This window comes from Halichoeres trimaculatus, unplaced genomic scaffold (assembly GCF_033239565.1).
Source record: "Halichoeres trimaculatus isolate MK-OKI-2021-1 unplaced genomic scaffold, fHalTri1.1 fHalTri1_scaffold_3, whole genome shotgun sequence".
NCBI classification, from domain to species: Eukaryota; Metazoa; Chordata; class Actinopteri; order Labriformes; family Labridae; genus Halichoeres; species Halichoeres trimaculatus.
In genome coordinates this window covers 11,614,417-11,632,832 of record NW_027437181.1, presented here as the reverse complement: position 1 = coordinate 11,632,832, position 18,416 = coordinate 11,614,417, and the positions used below count along the sequence as shown (strand labels likewise).

Below are 18,416 nucleotides of genomic sequence, written 5' to 3'. Positions count from 1 at the left end.
TTATACATAATTAGCTCGGCTTCCTTGTTTCCCATGTTTCCTGTTAATATCAGAAAATGAAGTTTAACATCTGCAGTGTGTACAGAAACGTCCACAACAGATTACATTCCAAAGTTTTCTGAATGTGTGCATTCAAATGACCTGAAAGAACACACACGGAAAGAGACTAACCAGAACATTTGCATTTCCGTTTGATCCAAATCAGAACAATAAGCCAGAAGACTGTTTTGCATGTTGTACTTATTCCATTTTCAAAGATCAGTATCTAACAACAGCAAAAAAAAAAAACAGCGTGGAAGAGCTGCCTTAATAAGACAGAAAATTAACGCACAACAGTAATTTCAAAAGTTGATTATCTCTACAGAAAAAACATCTTCAATTCTGATTGTAATTAATTAAGCCAAACAGCTTTTCTGCCCTCTAGTGGTCGTTGGGTTAAGCTGTAACCAACATTTATTTTAAAGATCCATAAACATGAGGACGTCTTTCTCTTTCTGAAACCTCTGGATCGTGCACACATGCAATAAAGCAAAAAAAAGCAGACCAAGAAAATTTGAAACCAGCCGTCCTAGACCACTGCAAGAGAGAAACTCACAACATGGACTGGGAAACAGCCATGGTCATCTACTCAGGGAGCAACGGGTACCAGTGTTGGATACCAGTAAACAGAGCAGTCACAACAACATCATGTGCCATTTTTTCTGTACTGTATTGAATTTTCATTGTATTGAATTTTGCACTTTGGTCACCTTGTGAATTTTTACAAATTAAAGTTGATTGATTGATAGATTGATGAGACCCTTCTGAGGAACTGTAGGATGTTCATCGCCAAACATGTCAAATTAAAACCAAAAATTCGTACTGGTCTAGTTCTAAGAATTGTCTTCCTGTGTTATACCAGGCAAAACCAAATGAACCTCATTGGACAATCTTTCTCTCTTCCTCTTCCATGAAATGTCTCAATAACAGTTTAAAATGTATCTGCTACATTTTTACAGAATGCAATGTAAGTAACTCAGACTGATTTTTTTGTTCAATGAAGTCAAAAACACAAAGTTTTAATTTTACCTTAATGTATAAGAGAGAAAATAATTAAAGTCTAGGGGTGCACAGATCACAATTTTCTGGCTGATCACTGAGCACTTATCTTTAAAATGCCTGACCTACCGATACTTACAACTGACAGCATATACCTTTAATTTCCCAGTCTTAGATTATTAAAAACTATTGAACAACACCTGTGAAACAATAAAATCTTTATGTTATAACTTAACCAATAAAGTGTCCTCAGTTTTAGGTCTCAGACCAAAAAGCAACAAAGGCTGACTGCCAGACCTTCCCAATAAGATCATTTTCATGTGCAAAGATGGGTCAATCACTGATCACAGAAAACCCCAAAATTAAGGAAATCCGCACTGATCGATTGGTGCATGTCTATTTAAGTCCTCACATTTCGGGACCTTAAAACAGAATAAATTTGGCTTTTTTGTTTGGAAATCAATCACAAGTTAGAACACAAAGAACACAAGATAAAGCATCAGTCCAAGAGTTTACATAAACAACATTTTAATGATGTTAATCATCAGTTCATATAGGTTAAGAGCAATAACAGGATTATGAGAAACAGCCTCTAACAATGTTGCTAGCGATGTACAGTCTGAAAGAGACGGTCTTAAATATCCATAGAAAGACGACACGCTGAAAAAAGTACTTCATTGAACCGTTTTTTTGTTTTGTTTTGTTTTGATTTTGTTCACATTAGTCACAAGACCTTTACCAGTACGTATTTACATAGTGCAAAAAACACACTTGCTGTCAAATAACATATCTCAAACACTGATGGAAGTCGTAGCAACAAAAAGCCTCAGAGTATCTTTATCAGACTAGAAACACATTCAGATTCCTAAGAATGATACAGAGCACACCGTCACCTCCTACGTGAGGGCTTCACATTGCATACAGCCCGACATACTGCATTTACACACTGCATCAGCATCGAGCGGCTGAGATCTCACTATGATTCACTATCAAATACCATTATCAAAAATGGATTCCAACTGTTCAAATGTTAAAACTATCAAATGGCTTTAAGAACAGGATGATTGTTTTTTTATTTTAAATACAATGGAAAAATCTCTTTTGTACACTTGTATTTACAAAGGTTTATCATTAGTGTGTGCATGACTGTGAGACAACTTGTCTGACTTCAGTGGTGACTCTCAGCTGCACTGAACAGATTCAGACCGGCAGCTGCAGCTCAGTGCCCAAAACACCCGATGTATATCTGACTTCATGTAAACTCGAGTACAGTATAACTTCATGATTACTGGCTGGTAAACACCTGCTTGTCTTTTCCATAAATGTGAGCATTATTGTTTTGTTTTGTTTTTTTAATAACTAAAATGAGTCAACACTGGTAAAAACGACGACTAAGAACCCTGTTACAGTTTTTAGTTTCTCTTCTTGATGCTGTACACTGCACAGACAGGCTGTCAAAGAGGAAGTAGACACAAAGGCGTTTAAAAAAGTGGTGTTAAATCACTGCCAGGTAAGAGCGTGACAGCCCCTCATTGTGGAACAAACAGCTGGGGCACTTTTTTTATGAAGCACATCCAGGAACTCAAGACGATTCCAGTCAGAGGAAAACAACCTAAAGTAGCTTCACACTTGGTAAGATCATTATGACAAACCCTTTAATAATGGAGTAGAACAAGGTTATATACACATAGCTTGTTTTTGCTTCTTAGAAGTTAAGTCATCTGAATATACAGAATGGGCCATGTATTATATGAAACATAAAAAACACTCTAAAGACTCACAGGTGGGAGTGGTTTTGGTAGGAACACAGAAAAACCTCCGACACTAAAATATTCTGAGAGGAAAGCTGAAAAACCAACTGAGCAGGAATCAAGAAAGTCAAGTCTCTCTTTTCCTTGTGGAGCAGTCAAGCAGGACACAAAGGGAAACACACATTATTTACAAAGATAAAGCTAATGAACACAGCAAAATAAATGCAAAGAATGTGCCTGTAAACACACGCACACGCACACACACATGAATACTTGTTGTAAACCTTCTGGGCTTTGTATAAAGGAGGATGGGAGCTGAAAGGTTCCAACCTTCCACCTCTTTTTATTTTCTAAAGGTCACCACTTGCTCCCAAAAATGTTCCTGACTCTTACAGAGTTCAGCTGTGGAGGAGGGGAATCAAAATCTTCCCTCTGAATTCAAGTGTAACAGGTTATTAGCCGAAGAAGTGAGGGAAAAGGTGAAAGACGAGCGATGTTCTCCAGAAGTGTTACGTTTCCTCAAACCGTGCTAGGTGTGTGCTGTCCCAGTGAGTTGGTCAGTTACTCTAAGGTGTGTGTTTCTGTTGGTCAGTTGGTTGGATACCTGAGATTATGTGGTGTGGGGGGTGAGAGATGAAGGAGAGAAGCTGCTGGCTGCTGTGAAGAGGGATGTGTGTGAGAGACAGGGAATGAGTGTGTGTGAGAGCAGAAGAGCAGAGGGAACATCAACCTGTGATCTTCTTAGCTTCCACCTGCTCTTTACCTTCCACCATCGCCTCAGAGATGTCCGCTGAATCAAGGTCCTCCTCATCCTCACTCTGCCTTCTCTCCTCTTCATCCTCATCCTCCTCCTCGTCTTCCTCATCCTCCTCCTCTTCTGTACTCTCCTGGCTCTTTCCCAGCTGCAGGTTCTCAAGGGTTTTGGACACCCATGATTCAATGCGGCTGCTGAGGGTGGGCACCTCCACAGAAATAGGTTCAGGAGTATAGTCCTCCTCTTCCTCCTCCTCTTCTTCAGCTTCTTCTAGCATCCCAGGAACCAGGGTGGAGGTGGTGGAGGTGATGGAGGAGTTCAGCGGGCCCCTGCAGCTCCCGTCCAACGAGCCGGTCTCTGTGCTCTGCTGAGAGGCCAGCTCCAGCCGGTCGTCAACCCTGACCTCCTCCCTCTCCCCGGTGCCCTGTGCAGGACGCGCCGCCCTGGGCTGTGGAGCAGAGGAGCTGGGCACAGCGTTGTTATTGCTGGCTGAAGCAGCCTCAGAGTCTTTCTGGGGGGCTGTGGAAGGTGCGGGGCGGCTCGGCTCAGCCTCTATGGGCTCCAAAGCATCTGAAGACTCCACCATGCTTCTCCAATTGGTCTCTGAAAAAATACACAGATGTGTTATCCTCTGTCCTCTTCTCTTCCATATCAAAATACTGTCATACCTCTACTCAACAACATTTCCAAGGTATTCTTGCCCTTTTTCTGCTGCTAGTTTTATCAGGCAGCTTTAATTTTTCTGCTGATAAAGATTTTGTACAACTTCGACTAAGATTAAACTCAGGATCCTCAAATTTCACCTGTGACTTTTTAAATGTTGAGATCAGGTTCCCTGTTAACTGATGTCTGATAAAGCCAATAACAGATTCTACAGAATACAGATGGTTTCATTTTGGTAACTGATTTTCAATGACATCAAATTGTCTAATATCTTTAAGAGCAATGTACTGAAACATTTTACCTAGTCATATCAGAAACATCACCAGTTTTAAGTCTTTCAAGAAACAAATCACACAGTTTTTATTGGATCAATTAATCATTTCACGACTATAATCTTTTTCTTCTTTTCTAATTTTTTTCATCTTCCCATTACTCTTTTGCTAACATTGTTTAACTGAATTTTATTTGTTTGAATTTCTGCATTATATTTGTGGGAATGTATAGGTATATTTCGTTATAGGAGGGTTGTAGGAGGGCCACTCGACGAGCCCCTATGGGTTTTATTGATCCCTCCTGCACATTTTCTGACATTAATTTGCTGCTTTGTTCAGTTTTGTTTTGATCTTTTACCAAATCATTGCATATGGTTCATTTCATGTTTCATTTCTTGTATGTGCAATAAATAAATAAGAGAGGGACAATATTAAAGCATGTACATATTCAGTAACAGAACTTTTTCGAACCTATGTATGAAAATGTCAGGAGCTGAATAACCAGAAATAATCTGAAAATTGTCTGGTAAACATGTTAACAAGCTCTCAAAACAACAAAAACTGCAGGTGAAGGATTTTTAGCAACTGATGCATCAGTATAAAAGACAGATACCAGTTTTCAAACTGCATTCTGCGTCTTACTTGGTAAAGAAAGCCCTAAAAAATCAGGACACAGACTGAAAGAAGACAGCCTGAAACAAAGTAGCTTACCGTACTCCTTCTCATTAACCTCTGAGATTGGCTCAGAGAAGATGGAGCAGAAGGAGATAGCAGAGGCAGCTGAGTGGTTGCGATAGTGTCCCATCTGATGAGGGACTTTCTTATCATTTTTCGGAGCCTCCTCGGCCTGCTCCTGCTCCAGAGCAGACACCATGTCCTTATAGGCCTTCCTAGCCTCTTCTGTGAGGGACACCAAACGGTTGAAGAGACCCTGAGAGGAGGAGAAGACGGGGGATTTTTAGAAAAAGCCCTGGGAACAGAAAAATAAACGCATTTAGGTGAAGCGAAATTGCCTTACCTCAGCTCCAGAATAGTTGAAAATGCCAACCACACTAACAGGCACAAGTTTGTTGACACAGCGTCCCAGAGCTTTTCTGCCCAGGGCGAAAACAAACGGGATCTCCTGCTCCCTCGCCATGGCAATCACATTATACAAAGCTTCATCCAAACCACCTGCAGCACAGGAAATGAAGAGTGACCCAAATGTACAAACAGTTTAAAGAAATTACCATACAGACAAAATATAAAAATATTGAGGCTCTCTCCTTTTTTCTCTTGGGTTTCCCCTCCTTACCAAACAGCTGACTCTTTTTGCCACTTGAGGGCGACATAAACAACATAAACAATGGAACATTGATCACCTTTGGCCTGGATCTTCTCACAGTTTGGGGAGATGATAACACACTTTATCTTGTGTAGTTTCATATGCTTGGTGACTTCTCTGAGACCCATGACCAGGCGGCGTTTGGATTTAGCCTTGGTGGGATCCTTTTGGTAGACCCTCTCCTGGAAGCGGACCAGCTCTTGTAGCAGCAGAGTCACACTCTCATCTATCTCTTTACTCAGCACCTGATTACAGTACCTGCAGAGGGAAAAATATGAGGCAGAGAGGAGCACTGGTTAGCTGTGAAATTTAAAAAACTGAACTTTATCTGGTTTCAGCCTCTCAACTGTGATAATTTGCAGGGGAAACAGTACGCAACAGTAAACTGAGCAGCTTTAGGGTTTCATGATGCCAATTTTGTTGAGGCTCCTCTCACTGAATGTTCATGACAACACTGTTTCACTTCTTGCCATTTAGGCTACAACTAAACCTATTTTCTGTCTCATGCTGGAGCTTTCAGTGTCTCAAAGAATAGCAGTGTGTTCAGACTGCCAGTGGCATCTTGGTTTAATAAAATACAGATCGGAAGTCTGACGTCGTGTGGCCTGAGGAAAGCGACCCTGAGGTCACAGCTTAGAGGAGGAGGCTTCAAATGCAAAATCTGTCAGCGAAGGGTGGGCTGGGACAATAGGCCTACAAGCAGAAGACACGGGGGGACAAAGCTGTGTTTGTGACCGCTGGCATACATTCTGCTGAGAGGGGACAATGTGCCATACTCTACAATTCTTTATTGTACAGTCCCGCCCCTAAAAACACCCGTTCATGACTCTTCCAGCCAAGACTTTGTGATTCTGAGTAGGACAAGTATTTGCTCTGTAACATTTTTGTCACCACAAAGTGCATTTTTGACAAATTTCAGTCTCTGGAATTCCTACAAAAGGTCTTTCCTGTAGAATAGTTATCGTTCTCTCTTCACCCGGGGTAAGAGTGTGTACTTACTCCCTGAAACGTCTGCTGTGGATCTTTGTTATGGCGTTTGAAGCCATTGGACTTCCAATACCAGAGCTGGCAGGGGAACCCTGTGATACAGGAGTAATACTGTATGGCGAGTTCTGACTGGCCGGGGAGAGAGACGCATCACTGGGAACACTCAGCCCGTTTTCTGTAAAGCAAACAGCCAGATATAAGTACAAGAAAACATAAAATTGAAAAATTGCTGCATGTAAAACATCAATGTCCCATTCTTAAATCATAGATCGCCTTACCTTCTTGGGAGACAGGCTCTCTTGGAAGATCATCTGATAAATTTAGACTCTCATCCCCAGGCTCCTCCTGGCCTGAAGACTCCTGTTCTGCGTTTGTCTTTCCTTTCTTTCCTTCACGCTCCTTCAGGATAATCTATAGAAAGAACAAAAAAAAGAACTTTAAACAAGCAGCATTTAAAAAAATATTTAGGCACAAATATTATTTCTTACTGCAAACATCTTCCTTTGTCCTCTCTTAAATGATTAAAACTTGGGAGAACTCATTAACCTTCTTCAGGGCTGTTGGCCGTTTCACTTTGGGAATCTCTCTTTCCTTTCCTCTTTTAACACGAGGAGCAGTAGAATCTAGAGAATTATGTGGGGCTGAGAATGTCTGCTGATGGCCCTTTAACATGGAGGACACATTGGTGGAGCATGAGCTGTGGAATGGAGTAGTTGTTCCAACTGGAAAGAAAAAAAAGAGGAGTTAGTGTTCATGCAGCGTGTGTACAAGTATCTGATCTCTTAGCAGGGGAGCAATTCAGGTTACTTAACAGAAACAAGTCAGACAAAAATGTCTGCCAGAGGACATCCGGCCAAAAGAGGAAATGCAAAGCTATGTCATGAGGCAGGGCAAGAAGAAGAAGATGAGCTGTAATACTGTGACCCCCTGCCTAATACTGTGCAGTGACAAAAAGTGCCCTGACCAAACCAGAAATGGACTCCACATGACCTCTGAAGGTATACTGTGGTATCTGGCACCAAGATGTCAGCAGCAGATCCCTTAAGTCCTGGAAGTTGTAGAGTTTAGTCACCATGCATTTTCTTAGTTTTTGGTGGATAGTTTGTTTTTAGTCTTCCAGCATAAATACTCAGAAACCAAGAACTCAGAGACTAAAGTCAACACTTTGAACTATATCGGCGACCGGACCAGTCTGCAGTACCATACAAAGCAAACCAGAGTTGACCTTTATGGTAGTTTTGAGCTCCAGTAACTCGTCTGATGGATCACTCTTGCAGACTGGGAACACCCAAACAAGTGCTGCAGCTTTTGGAGATGCTCTAACTCAGTCATCTTTGCCAAAGCAGCACACATCCTCCAGTCTTTGAACACAATGACTTGAAGAATAAAAAGTTCTCTTGCTGTCATACATGTTTCAGAGATACAAAATGTTATTTACTTTACTACTCAGTGGTCATGTTGTTATGGCTGACTGGTGTACAGTGAAGCTTTGTTGAATCAAACAGTAAAACCCATGTTAAGTTTTTTTCCTGATAACTTCATAAATGACAATACCTGTGAAGGATAGTGGCTTGGTATTGGTGAGTTGCTTGGCCTTCATTGCCTGCTGATGTTTTTCCAAAGCTGCCAGCATGTCCCCCAGGTCAAGCTCAACAGAGGTTTTACTCTTCTTTCCTGCTGCTTTGGTGACAGCCTCCTGGTTGAAAACAGAACAGGAGAAAATAAAGGATCAGCCAACGACAACTTTAATTCAGCGTACTAATTAAAGGACAGGCAGTTGTAAGGACTGTCTATATGAGCAGCAGGCTCAGTGCATGTTTATACCTGCAGTTTCTTTTGTTCCATGCTGATCTCAGAGTACTCCTGTGCAGTGGCCCAAGCAGCAGCCAGAGCCTTCTTCCTCTGGCTCTTGGCCCTCTTGGGAACAGAGGTGGTGATGGGAATAGGGGTCTGCACAATGTTGATAGGGGAGTTTTCTGGTAGGTTATCCAGCTGTTGCATGAAAAGAAAACACAACTTAGTCTTTATTAAACTGCTTTAAGCCTCAGATTTCACACAAAAGTTGTCAGAATAATGGCGTATTGTTTCATGATGTTAACGATACATATGAAAAATGTTATGACACACCTAGTAATAAACCAGCATAGTAATCTTGACACAAACAAGAGGAGTCTCTTACCAGGTTTTTTGGCAGTTTTGGTTGTGTGTGCGTCTGGGCTGGAGGAGGTTCTTGCTTGGTGCTACGTTGACCAGCCCCTCCAGTAGAGAGATCCGGGAACTCATCTTCATCCTGATTATCACATGAAAAACATTTCAGCACAAAAATAAATGTGGAATAAATATTTATGACTACAATGAGGATATTTCTGCTTTGGACAGACATGCAAACCTCCTCTCACCTCAAAATAAAGAGGCTCTGGGGTGAGCTCATTGCCAGTGACCACCGCTGCCTGCAGCCTTTGCTCTGACTGGTTTTGAGGAACACGCCCTGGATAACCACTGTGGAAATCCTGCACAGGAGTAAAAAATGTCCCCACAGGTAATTAATACACTTTTTTACCTGCTTTACCTCTGCACAGACATGGTTTAGTGAAGTGAGACTAATATGGAACAGAGCAAGAGCATTGTACAGAATTCTTCTCATATGTCTCCTGCTTAAGTAAAAAACACTGTGATGCTAAGTTATTCTTCCTCACATAATCTGAGAGGAGATTTACTGACACTGAACCTCTCATGTCTGCTGCAGGGAGTAGTAAGGATCATCATAACTCATAAGAAAAAGGTTTTTACTCTAGAACTTATTTCATTCAGCCTCAAGTCACTTCCTTGACATGCAGCATGCCAAAAATAAAAAATAAAAAATGGGACAAACAGTACCTGTGAGAAGTTTCTCTGTTCAGGATTCTTCCTCTGATCTGCTCTATAAAATTGTCCATTTCTGTCCCCCCAGGGCTTTGGGTTAGCTTGAGAGGCTACATTTACCCAGGTACCAGCTAAAAAGACAATCAGAAAATCAGAAATGTGTTCAGTGAAAAACTGCAGGTACAATAAAAACTTTTAAAAAAAGTTTTACATGTTTATTCAAACTTACCTGTCATGACTCCAGCTTCTACGCCCTGATAAACATAGAGACAGAAAGATTAAACACAGTCCTGAGAATTTCTGGGGCATATTTTTGAGCAGAGGTTATTTAAGGACCATGATAAACCCACAGATATTTCTTCAGGTGTTACACAAGCAAAGCAACCATGATTCCACCACACAGCACAGAGTATGCTGCACGAAAGTTCATTCAAAAGTAACATTTCTTCATAACTAATCTGCTTGATGAGTCCTTACATCTTGCTGGTGTATTAAAACCTATGATGAAACATTCACCTTCCTTCTTCATGGTGTGCTGTTAAAATTTATTTTGTCTTTGCCTCAATTTTTTAAGGACTCTGACCTTCTCTCAGACAGGCTGAACAAGCACCACTCCTCTGGTTCATAATACTGGTTATAAGAACAACAAACTGTTTGGAGCTGTTTGGAAAACGTCAACTCACTGCTGGTGCTGCTGTGTTCTCTGACGATCGCTGTGTCACTCCAGTCGCCTGGTTATGTTTGGGGCTGCAGTAGCCGCTGTCACTGTCTATGTCTGCCTCACTGGCGCCTTGCTCATTGTAGCTTTCGCCAGGATGGGACGCCCGTCTTCGTTTTGTTCGATTCTTCCACAGCAGCGGACTACCTCTCTCAGCAGCACCTCGCCCTGAAACTTCACCCGGAAAATCTGGGAAAGAATAAGGAGAAACTGAGACCTGACTGTCCTTGTTACACAGGCATTAACCTCGATTGTTACGTAAAAGGATCATTAAAATGAAGTTGTCTTTCAGTCAACATCTTATCAATCACATCTGAGTACTTTGGAGAAAAACTTTTTTTCAAGCTTGACAAGATAATAAACATCACTGGTTACATCAAGAACTGCACGGATGTTAAACACTCTAACTGGAAACTCTGCATTCCTGGTCTTTGAGAAGCTCCTAGCAAGCATCATCATCGACATCAACCTGTAAGACCAGACAGCTTTTCCCAGCATTGTGACATCTTTCTTCTCTGACAGGAAAGATTCTTGTTTGCATGCAAAGCAGCTTGCTTTAGCAAAGTCTGGAATGTTTTGAACTTCAGTTTCCTTTAATCTACCGAAATAAAGAGAAGTATTGATGTTGGTCATGCACTTGGCAAGTTTTCCCAGGGACACAACTATCTGGCCTCTGATCTTCAGTTGGCAGAGTTCCTTTTATTCATTTTCACTCATGTACACTTTTCCCAACAGGATCTAGATTTGTTTTTGGTTATTTCTTAATTATTCTTACCTGTCTGCTGAGCTGCATCCACCAGCATGACGGTCTTTGTCCTCCCATCAGGCCCCAAAGTGCATACTTCCTTCTGTACCGCTACACTCCTGGTTGGAGGTCGGCGGCCTCTTGGAGGCTGGCACATACCCAACTGATGCTGTCAAAGCAACCAAGGCATGCATTGTTCATTACATTAAGGATTAGTGGAGACATTTTCAAGTGTTAAAGACAAGGTTATAATAGTTAACTAAAACGAAACTAAAAAAGAAAACTAAAATTTAAAATACATTGCAGTTAACTCAAACTAATAAAAACTAGAAAAGAAAACAAAAACGATAAGTAAACTAAAGCTGTATCTTGTGTTCATAAAACTAACTGAAACAAACTAAAATTATAGACAAAATTCCCTTAGTTACAGCTTTTGACAATATCAATAGCCTTTAGGATTTAAATTAATTCGACACATTTTCCCAACCAATTTTAGACAGTTTTAGGCAGTTGTCAGCGCCGCACAGCACCATCATAGCGGCGTATTGGGACGAGCTTGTTTACTGCACTGACTGGCTGTGCGCTGTGCGCTGTGCGCTGTGCTGCGACGCAACGTAGTGGAGCAATGAATAAGCGCATCTGTAATAGTTTCATTGTTACAGAGTCCAAGTCTTTATTGTATTTGAGGCTGCCTTTATTGTTACAGAGTCCAAGTTTTTATTTATTGAAGCTCATATTATATTGTTTTTTTTTATAATTTATGTTTTTATTATTTTTATGTAATTTATGTCAACATAATTTTGTATAATTTATGCTTATATTTTTTATACTAAGTTTATATTATTTTCATGTGTTTAAGGCAGCAGCCAACATTTCGGTATCAGCATTGACTGAGCAGTGAGCACTATGTTGGACTTCAAAAAATAAACTATTACAAAATATTTACTCAGACCTTTTTGAATCCTGCACCTGGTTAATAAGGTATGAAAAAACTAAAACTAAACTAAAACTAAGCCTTGTTGCAAAAATCTAAACTAAATAAAAACTAGAATGCCCGCTCTAGAACTAATTAAAAATAAACTGTAATGGAAAATAAAATGTCAAAACTAACTAAAACTAAACTATAATGACAAATCCAAAACTATTATAACCTTGGCTACAGACAACATATGACATCAATGTGATGTCACTGTGTACCTTTGGGAGGAGATTAGGCCGCACCATGCCTCTCCCTCTCTGACTGGCTATGCCGTACGCTGGCCCCAGGGGAAGTGGTCTCTCACTAATATCTGCAGAGACGGGGTTGACCACTTCGGCTTGCACTGGACCTGCATAAGTGCCAGGGAAGGGCTGGTAGAAGCCCATCACAGGTGGGCACGGAGCAGGCATAATCTGGTAATAAGCGTAGTCATTGGAGACGGGAGGCTGGGGGGACGACAGGATTGGGTAGGCCAGGTATGAACCACCAGGGCTGGGGTTAGGCTGCTGCCAGCGCAGTTCTCCTCCATTATACATGGGATGTTGCCTGAAAAGCAGAGGACACGTGTTAAATAGCTTTTATTGAATTGTTTCAACGGATATTCCACAATACCTACAGAATGATAACCCTTCACAAATGGATAAAATGCAAAACACCACTGTAAACCACAAAAAGAAATCTTGAAATCAGGAAGTTATAAGTTGTGCAAGCTTCTATTCTGATGGAGCAGAAGAAGTTTAAAAATAAAAAATCGTATCCACTCTCTTGGAATCTTTCATAAAAATTCAATTTGTAGGACTGTTTAAAATGTGTCACACCGTAAGATGCATTACTATGTGAAAATTAAACTGTCAACACTGTTCAAGTATAAGTATAGGTGCAGGAAAAGGACTTCAGTGTAGCACTGCAAATAAAATACACAAATGTGGGTGTGAAACCAGGTTGATTAGATAACACAAACACTTAAGTTCTTTGTAAAGTTGTACAGAATTTTCAGGCGGCAAGACAACAGTGAAGAGTGCAAAGGGTGCCGTTCATGTAAGTTATATAACAAGCAGCTTTATATACAAGAGGTAGGTGGTGTAGTATTCACAGTAAATATAGAGTGCATCAAACCCTGTTACAGAGCAATGTTTCTATCATTCTATTAAAGCTTGAGCTGATTCTGAAAGACAACATCTCAAAAGAGTGTGATGTCAGGCTATTATCTCCAGTGTCAGTCTGATGATTTGTCTGCTGCTTGCTTTGTTGGGGGCGTGCACATGGTTTGCGGAGACGTTGATAAGGATCCAGATGATATTTTCACAGTCAGTGTGCATTTCCTTGCATTCAAATAGCGGGGAAAGGAAACAAAGGAACGGATGTGTGCAGGATACAGCAGATCACTATGGACAAAGAGAGAGTCACTGGAAACATAGACGGTGGTTCCACACACACTGTGGAACTCTGGGGAGGTTTCCATTCATAATTAAGCAGTCCTAAACTACACAGCATCTAATGGGTCCTGCTCCATGCACTGTTTAAAGGATCTGATCCAGATCTCTTTTATGGAGCTCAACGTCAGGGACATGGTGTTCTCTTCTCATTATAATAAACAGTGTGGTGAATGAGTTGTGTTGAAAATAGAAAAAAGTTCAAAAGAGGGGCAAACTGTTACTGGGCAGTTCATAGATCATCAAAAAAACCACAATGCACCAGGATAGTGAAGTATTTCATTACTGACAGCTTGTGAAAAAAAAAAGACTCCAAAACTCTTTAACTATCCATTAGGAGTTAAATGACTGAAGTCTAAAAAATCCACTCTACAAGACTAAAAGTACCTGTTGGGTTGGTTCTCCTGGACGAAGGGGTAACAGGTGATGAGGTAGCTCGGTATAGGAGTGGTTTCCACCCCTCCGCCCCCTCCCCCTAGACCTCCACCCCCGCCTCCTCCACCTGCATCTCCAGAAAGACTCATGCTGACTAAGGATCCTTCGAGACCTTTCTTCTGTGGGATGAACGGTTCCACTTCGGCTGAAAGCTTCACATCCTGCACAAAGAGAGAGGACAAGACATTTCTGTTACACTGAGAAGCAGCAGTAGCCAATTAACTACATGACACATCTGAGTGAGAGAAACAATCAACACCTGAGAGCAGAATTATCTCTGACAGCTCAGATTAAATTGTTACTGTCAAAGTATTTTTATAGTGTCTACATGGTGAAAGTAATCAAACTATTGTATGTCTGTTATTACCACCTTACACCTATAAAGCGGGATAGTTGTGAGGCAGAGTCAACAATCGACCAAACAGCCATGTAACCTTGGCAATGTTCTTTTATAACGTGACTTGACTCAAAAAACTTGTTAATTTTCTCACTCTCTATCATTCTAAGGATGAAAAATGACAGGGCTAATGACAACTTCTCAAAACTCCTTGAGGGATATTGCTAAAAAGATTTCTGCTCTATAGTTTTTCAATGATTAACTTTAATACTAAAAATAGGACAGAGGCTGAACTGCACGTCACCTATCTGCATGACTAACCAACCTTTCATCTATTTAGTTGCTATCACAGCTGAACGCTGCATTTCCTCATTCTGTTCTGCTTTGTTTACAGTATCAAGCGTCTAGAACCAGCTATAAAACAAGTTATCAGGCCTCAGCATGTGGACATAAACGCTTTTGTTCAAAGAAGTTGTACACTCCCACTGCCAAGTGATCTCAAAGAGGTGTAAAAATGGTCTCTAGCAATCCTGACGCTCATTTTTGATGTGTCAAAGAAATCTACAGCTTAAACAGATGTTAAGAATTTAATGATGACCAGCATCCTGTTGATATATTCTCTAATAATGTAAATGTTAGTATCTTAAACTGTAAAAAGGAGTTTATGGTTTGTTTTAGGAAAAACTTAATCCCAAGAATCTTGGCTATAAACTGATAAGCTTTGATGGAAAAATTCAAGATCCAAATGAATTAAATAGTGATAGACATATGATGTACACTGTAAAACGTTGCTGTAAATTTTACATTGATTGACTTTATCTTTATTTGAATTATCTGTATTGTATATTTCTCCCAAATCCTTTACTGATTACAGTAATATACAGAGAAGAAAAAAAACATTTTTTTGTTTTGTTTTTACATTTTTTTTCTGTTACCCAGGGACAAACAACAAGCACTTCTTGTAAGATATATACTTAGGCTTATTTCTCAATCATGGACTCAAGGAATCAATTTGTCCTTAACCAACTGTCTTAAATCAAGATAGTTGCTCAATCAGCCATTCATGTAACGATATGCAGCTTACACAGGAAAAGACGTCCCAATTACATTTAAGGCAAAACTGTTGCTTTGCATATCTGCATGTCTTTGAAGCCATCAGTCAGTCTGCTGCTGCTGAGACATAGTACAACAGGCCACAGAAAGGCCAAAGGTAATGAGTCTGGGGCATTCGGTGATCGTCTCAGGATTGACTCAGGCAAGTATGCTAAAGCTCAATCTGCCGCTTCAGAAAGGAAAAACATGTAGTAATGACATCAAGTACCATGATGCCCAGTTTTTTATTTTCATCACTACTATAATCTTCCTAAATAATTAAACATTCAACATTTTTATAAAGAGACATGTTGGCTCAAAATTTTATGAAGCTGTTACTTTGATGGAAAAATAATAATAATTCCAAGAACTGATCAGAAGCACAACCTTTTTGCTATCATTCACTTTTGTTTGTCATTACTGTCAAGCAGTATCTTTTTCAACCTCTCTCAAATTTGACATCTCAGTAGTGCTGGTTCAGTGATTTGTAAATTTTTGAAATGTGACAATGATTAATCTGGCCGGAGATAAATGTCCAAATTCATCACTATCTCATTCGTCAGTCATTGTTTTGTGTCAGAGATCTTTCAGCCCCTAAAATATTTTTCCAGAATTTGGCTGGTGGCTTGAACTAATTTCTTGTCCTGATTCAAACCCGGGGTGGCAGCTCTGTCCAAGAGGTCCCATTAAGATAATCCAGTGTCTTTTGCAAAGGATGAGTAGAGTTGACAGGGTTCAGAGAGTACAAAGACACCCCCTCAAATCTCTGAAACAGTGGTCGGATACATGAATAGAGTATCAGTGCAACGAGTGGATGTCAAACAGACAGCTATTGTCTCCCACTGCTACTGTCTGTGGGAGGCTCTCTCACTTTTCTTGAGGTAATGTTCACATCCCATCCTATCTCAATATAGTCATGGTGTTTGGATCCTGTTCTGCGTCGGTGCGCAGCAGTTTTCATGCTAAAGCCATAAGGATTTACGACTACACAACCTGTATGATGGTACAGTATAGTGGATAGAGAGCAGTTATAGGATTAAGTTTGAGAGGATAGAGAAGGGACAGTGGTACAGGATAAGCTAATTACACAGCAAGCTATAGTATGGAGGCCTTCTGCACTGGTGTGGAGAAACTCAAACTCTGGACAGAAGTAGAGTTTCCAGCTAGTTCAGAAAGAGCTGTGAAGGAAAACAAAGCCACTGAAAGGATCTGTCTATTGATTCAACCATGTGTCTTTGTGTAGAGGAGTGTTGTGGTTGAGAGGGTGAGTGAGAATAGCTGTGATTGTCAAGAAGGCAATGAGGTCAGATCCAGATGTGCATTCATTGGGGATGACAAACCTTGTAGTGATCACACTCAGGCAACAGATCTCAAAAGCCTCTGTTTGTGTTAGTGGCACGCCAGTTGCTCTTACACAGAAAGATTGGATATGTTTGTGTTTTGGAAGCAGGATGGGCTTTGAAGGAAGAATATCATATGTGCTCAATGTTGAACGGGATTCATTTAACAAAACACTACTGATTTTCACAATGACTGGAATACTATTCATCAAAATAAGCTACTTTTTAGCGAAAGGGGACTATGATTTCTATTCTTGGGTGCAAACCACTTGGCATTACGTACTGAAAACCAGAGCCCAGCCAAACCAAACTTTCTGCATTACAATCAGCTTTAAAGGAATGCTAAACATGTAGAAGAACCAGAAACTCCTCTTATTGACAAACACTAACTACGAAACCTCTACGCCTCTCCTCACAACATGCGCACGCTCCTACCTGACTGAAACCTCTCACCTAGTCTGCTTTTTTAAAATCATAATAACACATTTACTCCTTTCTGTGCCTCTGGATTGTGTTAAAATAACAAGCGGCGTCAAATGACAGCTGAGGTATTTAGCTTTCGATAGCCAGTCGAGCTAACACTATACAGTAATCTGCCTTTCTGGGATTATACAATAGAAAAGCTGTCATTCAAATGTTTACACGATAAATTTTAAAAAGCAGTAAAACATGTTTATTGCGAGCAATGACGAAACATGCACAATCCGTTTTGTTTGGAAAGGAGCTGTGGTCCCGTTAGCTGTTTTCTCGTTAGCCTGCGAGCTAAATGAGGTAACTGTAACAGAAAGACTAAACCCTCCGTGCTATTAGAAAAGCTAATGACCTAAATCGACAATTTAAGAAACGTCACACATAATGGTGAAATAACAGATTAGACACTCGTTTTGAAATGTAAACGGGACTGCAATTTTTGGGCCCTTGTTCCATGGGTTAGACCCCAACAAAACGACAAACAACAAAATAAATTGTACCTTATTGTCACTAGCGTCCATGTCAGTCACCGACGCCGCCAGAGACCGTCATTGACCACAATGCGGATGTCAGGATGTGTGCCCTTTTAATTTCTTCATTGTAAATAATAATCACCAAAGGCTAGGAGAGACTCACACCCAGTTTCCACTAACCGCTAACTGTTGCTAGAGGCTGCTGCGTCAGCTCGCTGTGCTCTCCACAGACTAGCTTGTGAGCAAACTGCTGTCAGTGTGGAAATGGGAGTCACCTGAAACGGAAAGCGTGAAGGTCCAGAAAGCATCCACGCACTAGAGATTGCACGTCTATGGAAGCTCATTAATGCAAGTAAAAAGGGAATAAATAAATCACAATTGACCCAAAATGTAATAATAAAAAAAAATGCAACAAACCCTGAAATGTCACAACTGGTCAATAATGTAGCAAAAGTGCTGATCCAGAAATATGATTTTAAGTAAAACCCAAAACATAATAACTAACCCAAAAGTGTACATTTTAGGTTTCATTACATTTTTGGGTCAGTTTATACATTCTGGTTTCTATAACATTTTTTTAAATTACATTTTGGGTTGTTGTTTAATTTTGGACTCCAACAAGGCTATACCACAGGGGCGAATAACTTGACTACTCTTTCAAGTTCCCATGCTAATCCATTTGTTAAAAAGGGACTGATGCTCTGATAAACTCTTAAGCAACAAGTTTCACACAGCTATCTGT

At 40.4% G+C, this 18,416-nt stretch overlaps 1 protein-coding gene across 1 annotated transcript; it reads right to left on the bottom strand.

Annotated features, from left to right (window-relative positions):
* Positions 1-1,549: 1,549 nt before the first annotated feature.
* Positions 1,550-17,960, bottom strand: secisbp2l (SECIS binding protein 2-like). The gene is made up of 18 exons (XM_074666710.1): positions 17,702-17,960; positions 13,914-14,122; positions 12,312-12,639; positions 11,145-11,283; positions 10,335-10,558; positions 9,881-9,905; positions 9,667-9,782; positions 9,189-9,299; positions 8,969-9,079; positions 8,614-8,781; positions 8,344-8,485; positions 7,336-7,511; positions 7,068-7,200; positions 6,802-6,964; positions 5,840-6,060; positions 5,497-5,651; positions 5,190-5,409; positions 1,550-4,146 (listed from the first exon to the last, which is right to left on the bottom strand). The coding sequence occupies exons 1-18, from the start codon at positions 17,720-17,722 to the stop codon at positions 3,515-3,517; spliced, it is 3,294 nt and encodes a 1,097-aa protein (XP_074522811.1). The 5' UTR covers positions 17,723-17,960; the 3' UTR covers positions 1,550-3,514.
* Between the last annotated feature and the right edge of the window lie 456 nt (positions 17,961-18,416).

What these genes read in the sequence shown, in the direction of transcription:
- secisbp2l (XM_074666710.1), bottom strand. Translation starts at nt 17,722, where the DNA reads ATGGACGCTAGTGACAATAAG. An exon ending in GGATGCAGCTCAGCAGACAG is followed by an intron (nt 10,559 to 11,144) that starts GTAAGAATAATT and finishes ATTCTTTCCCAG; the next exon opens with ATTTTCCGGGTGAAGTTTCA. An exon ending in AGAACACAGCAGCACCAGCA is followed by an intron (nt 9,906 to 10,334) that starts GTGAGTTGACGT and finishes TATGTTTATCAG; the next exon opens with GGCGTAGAAGCTGGAGTCAT.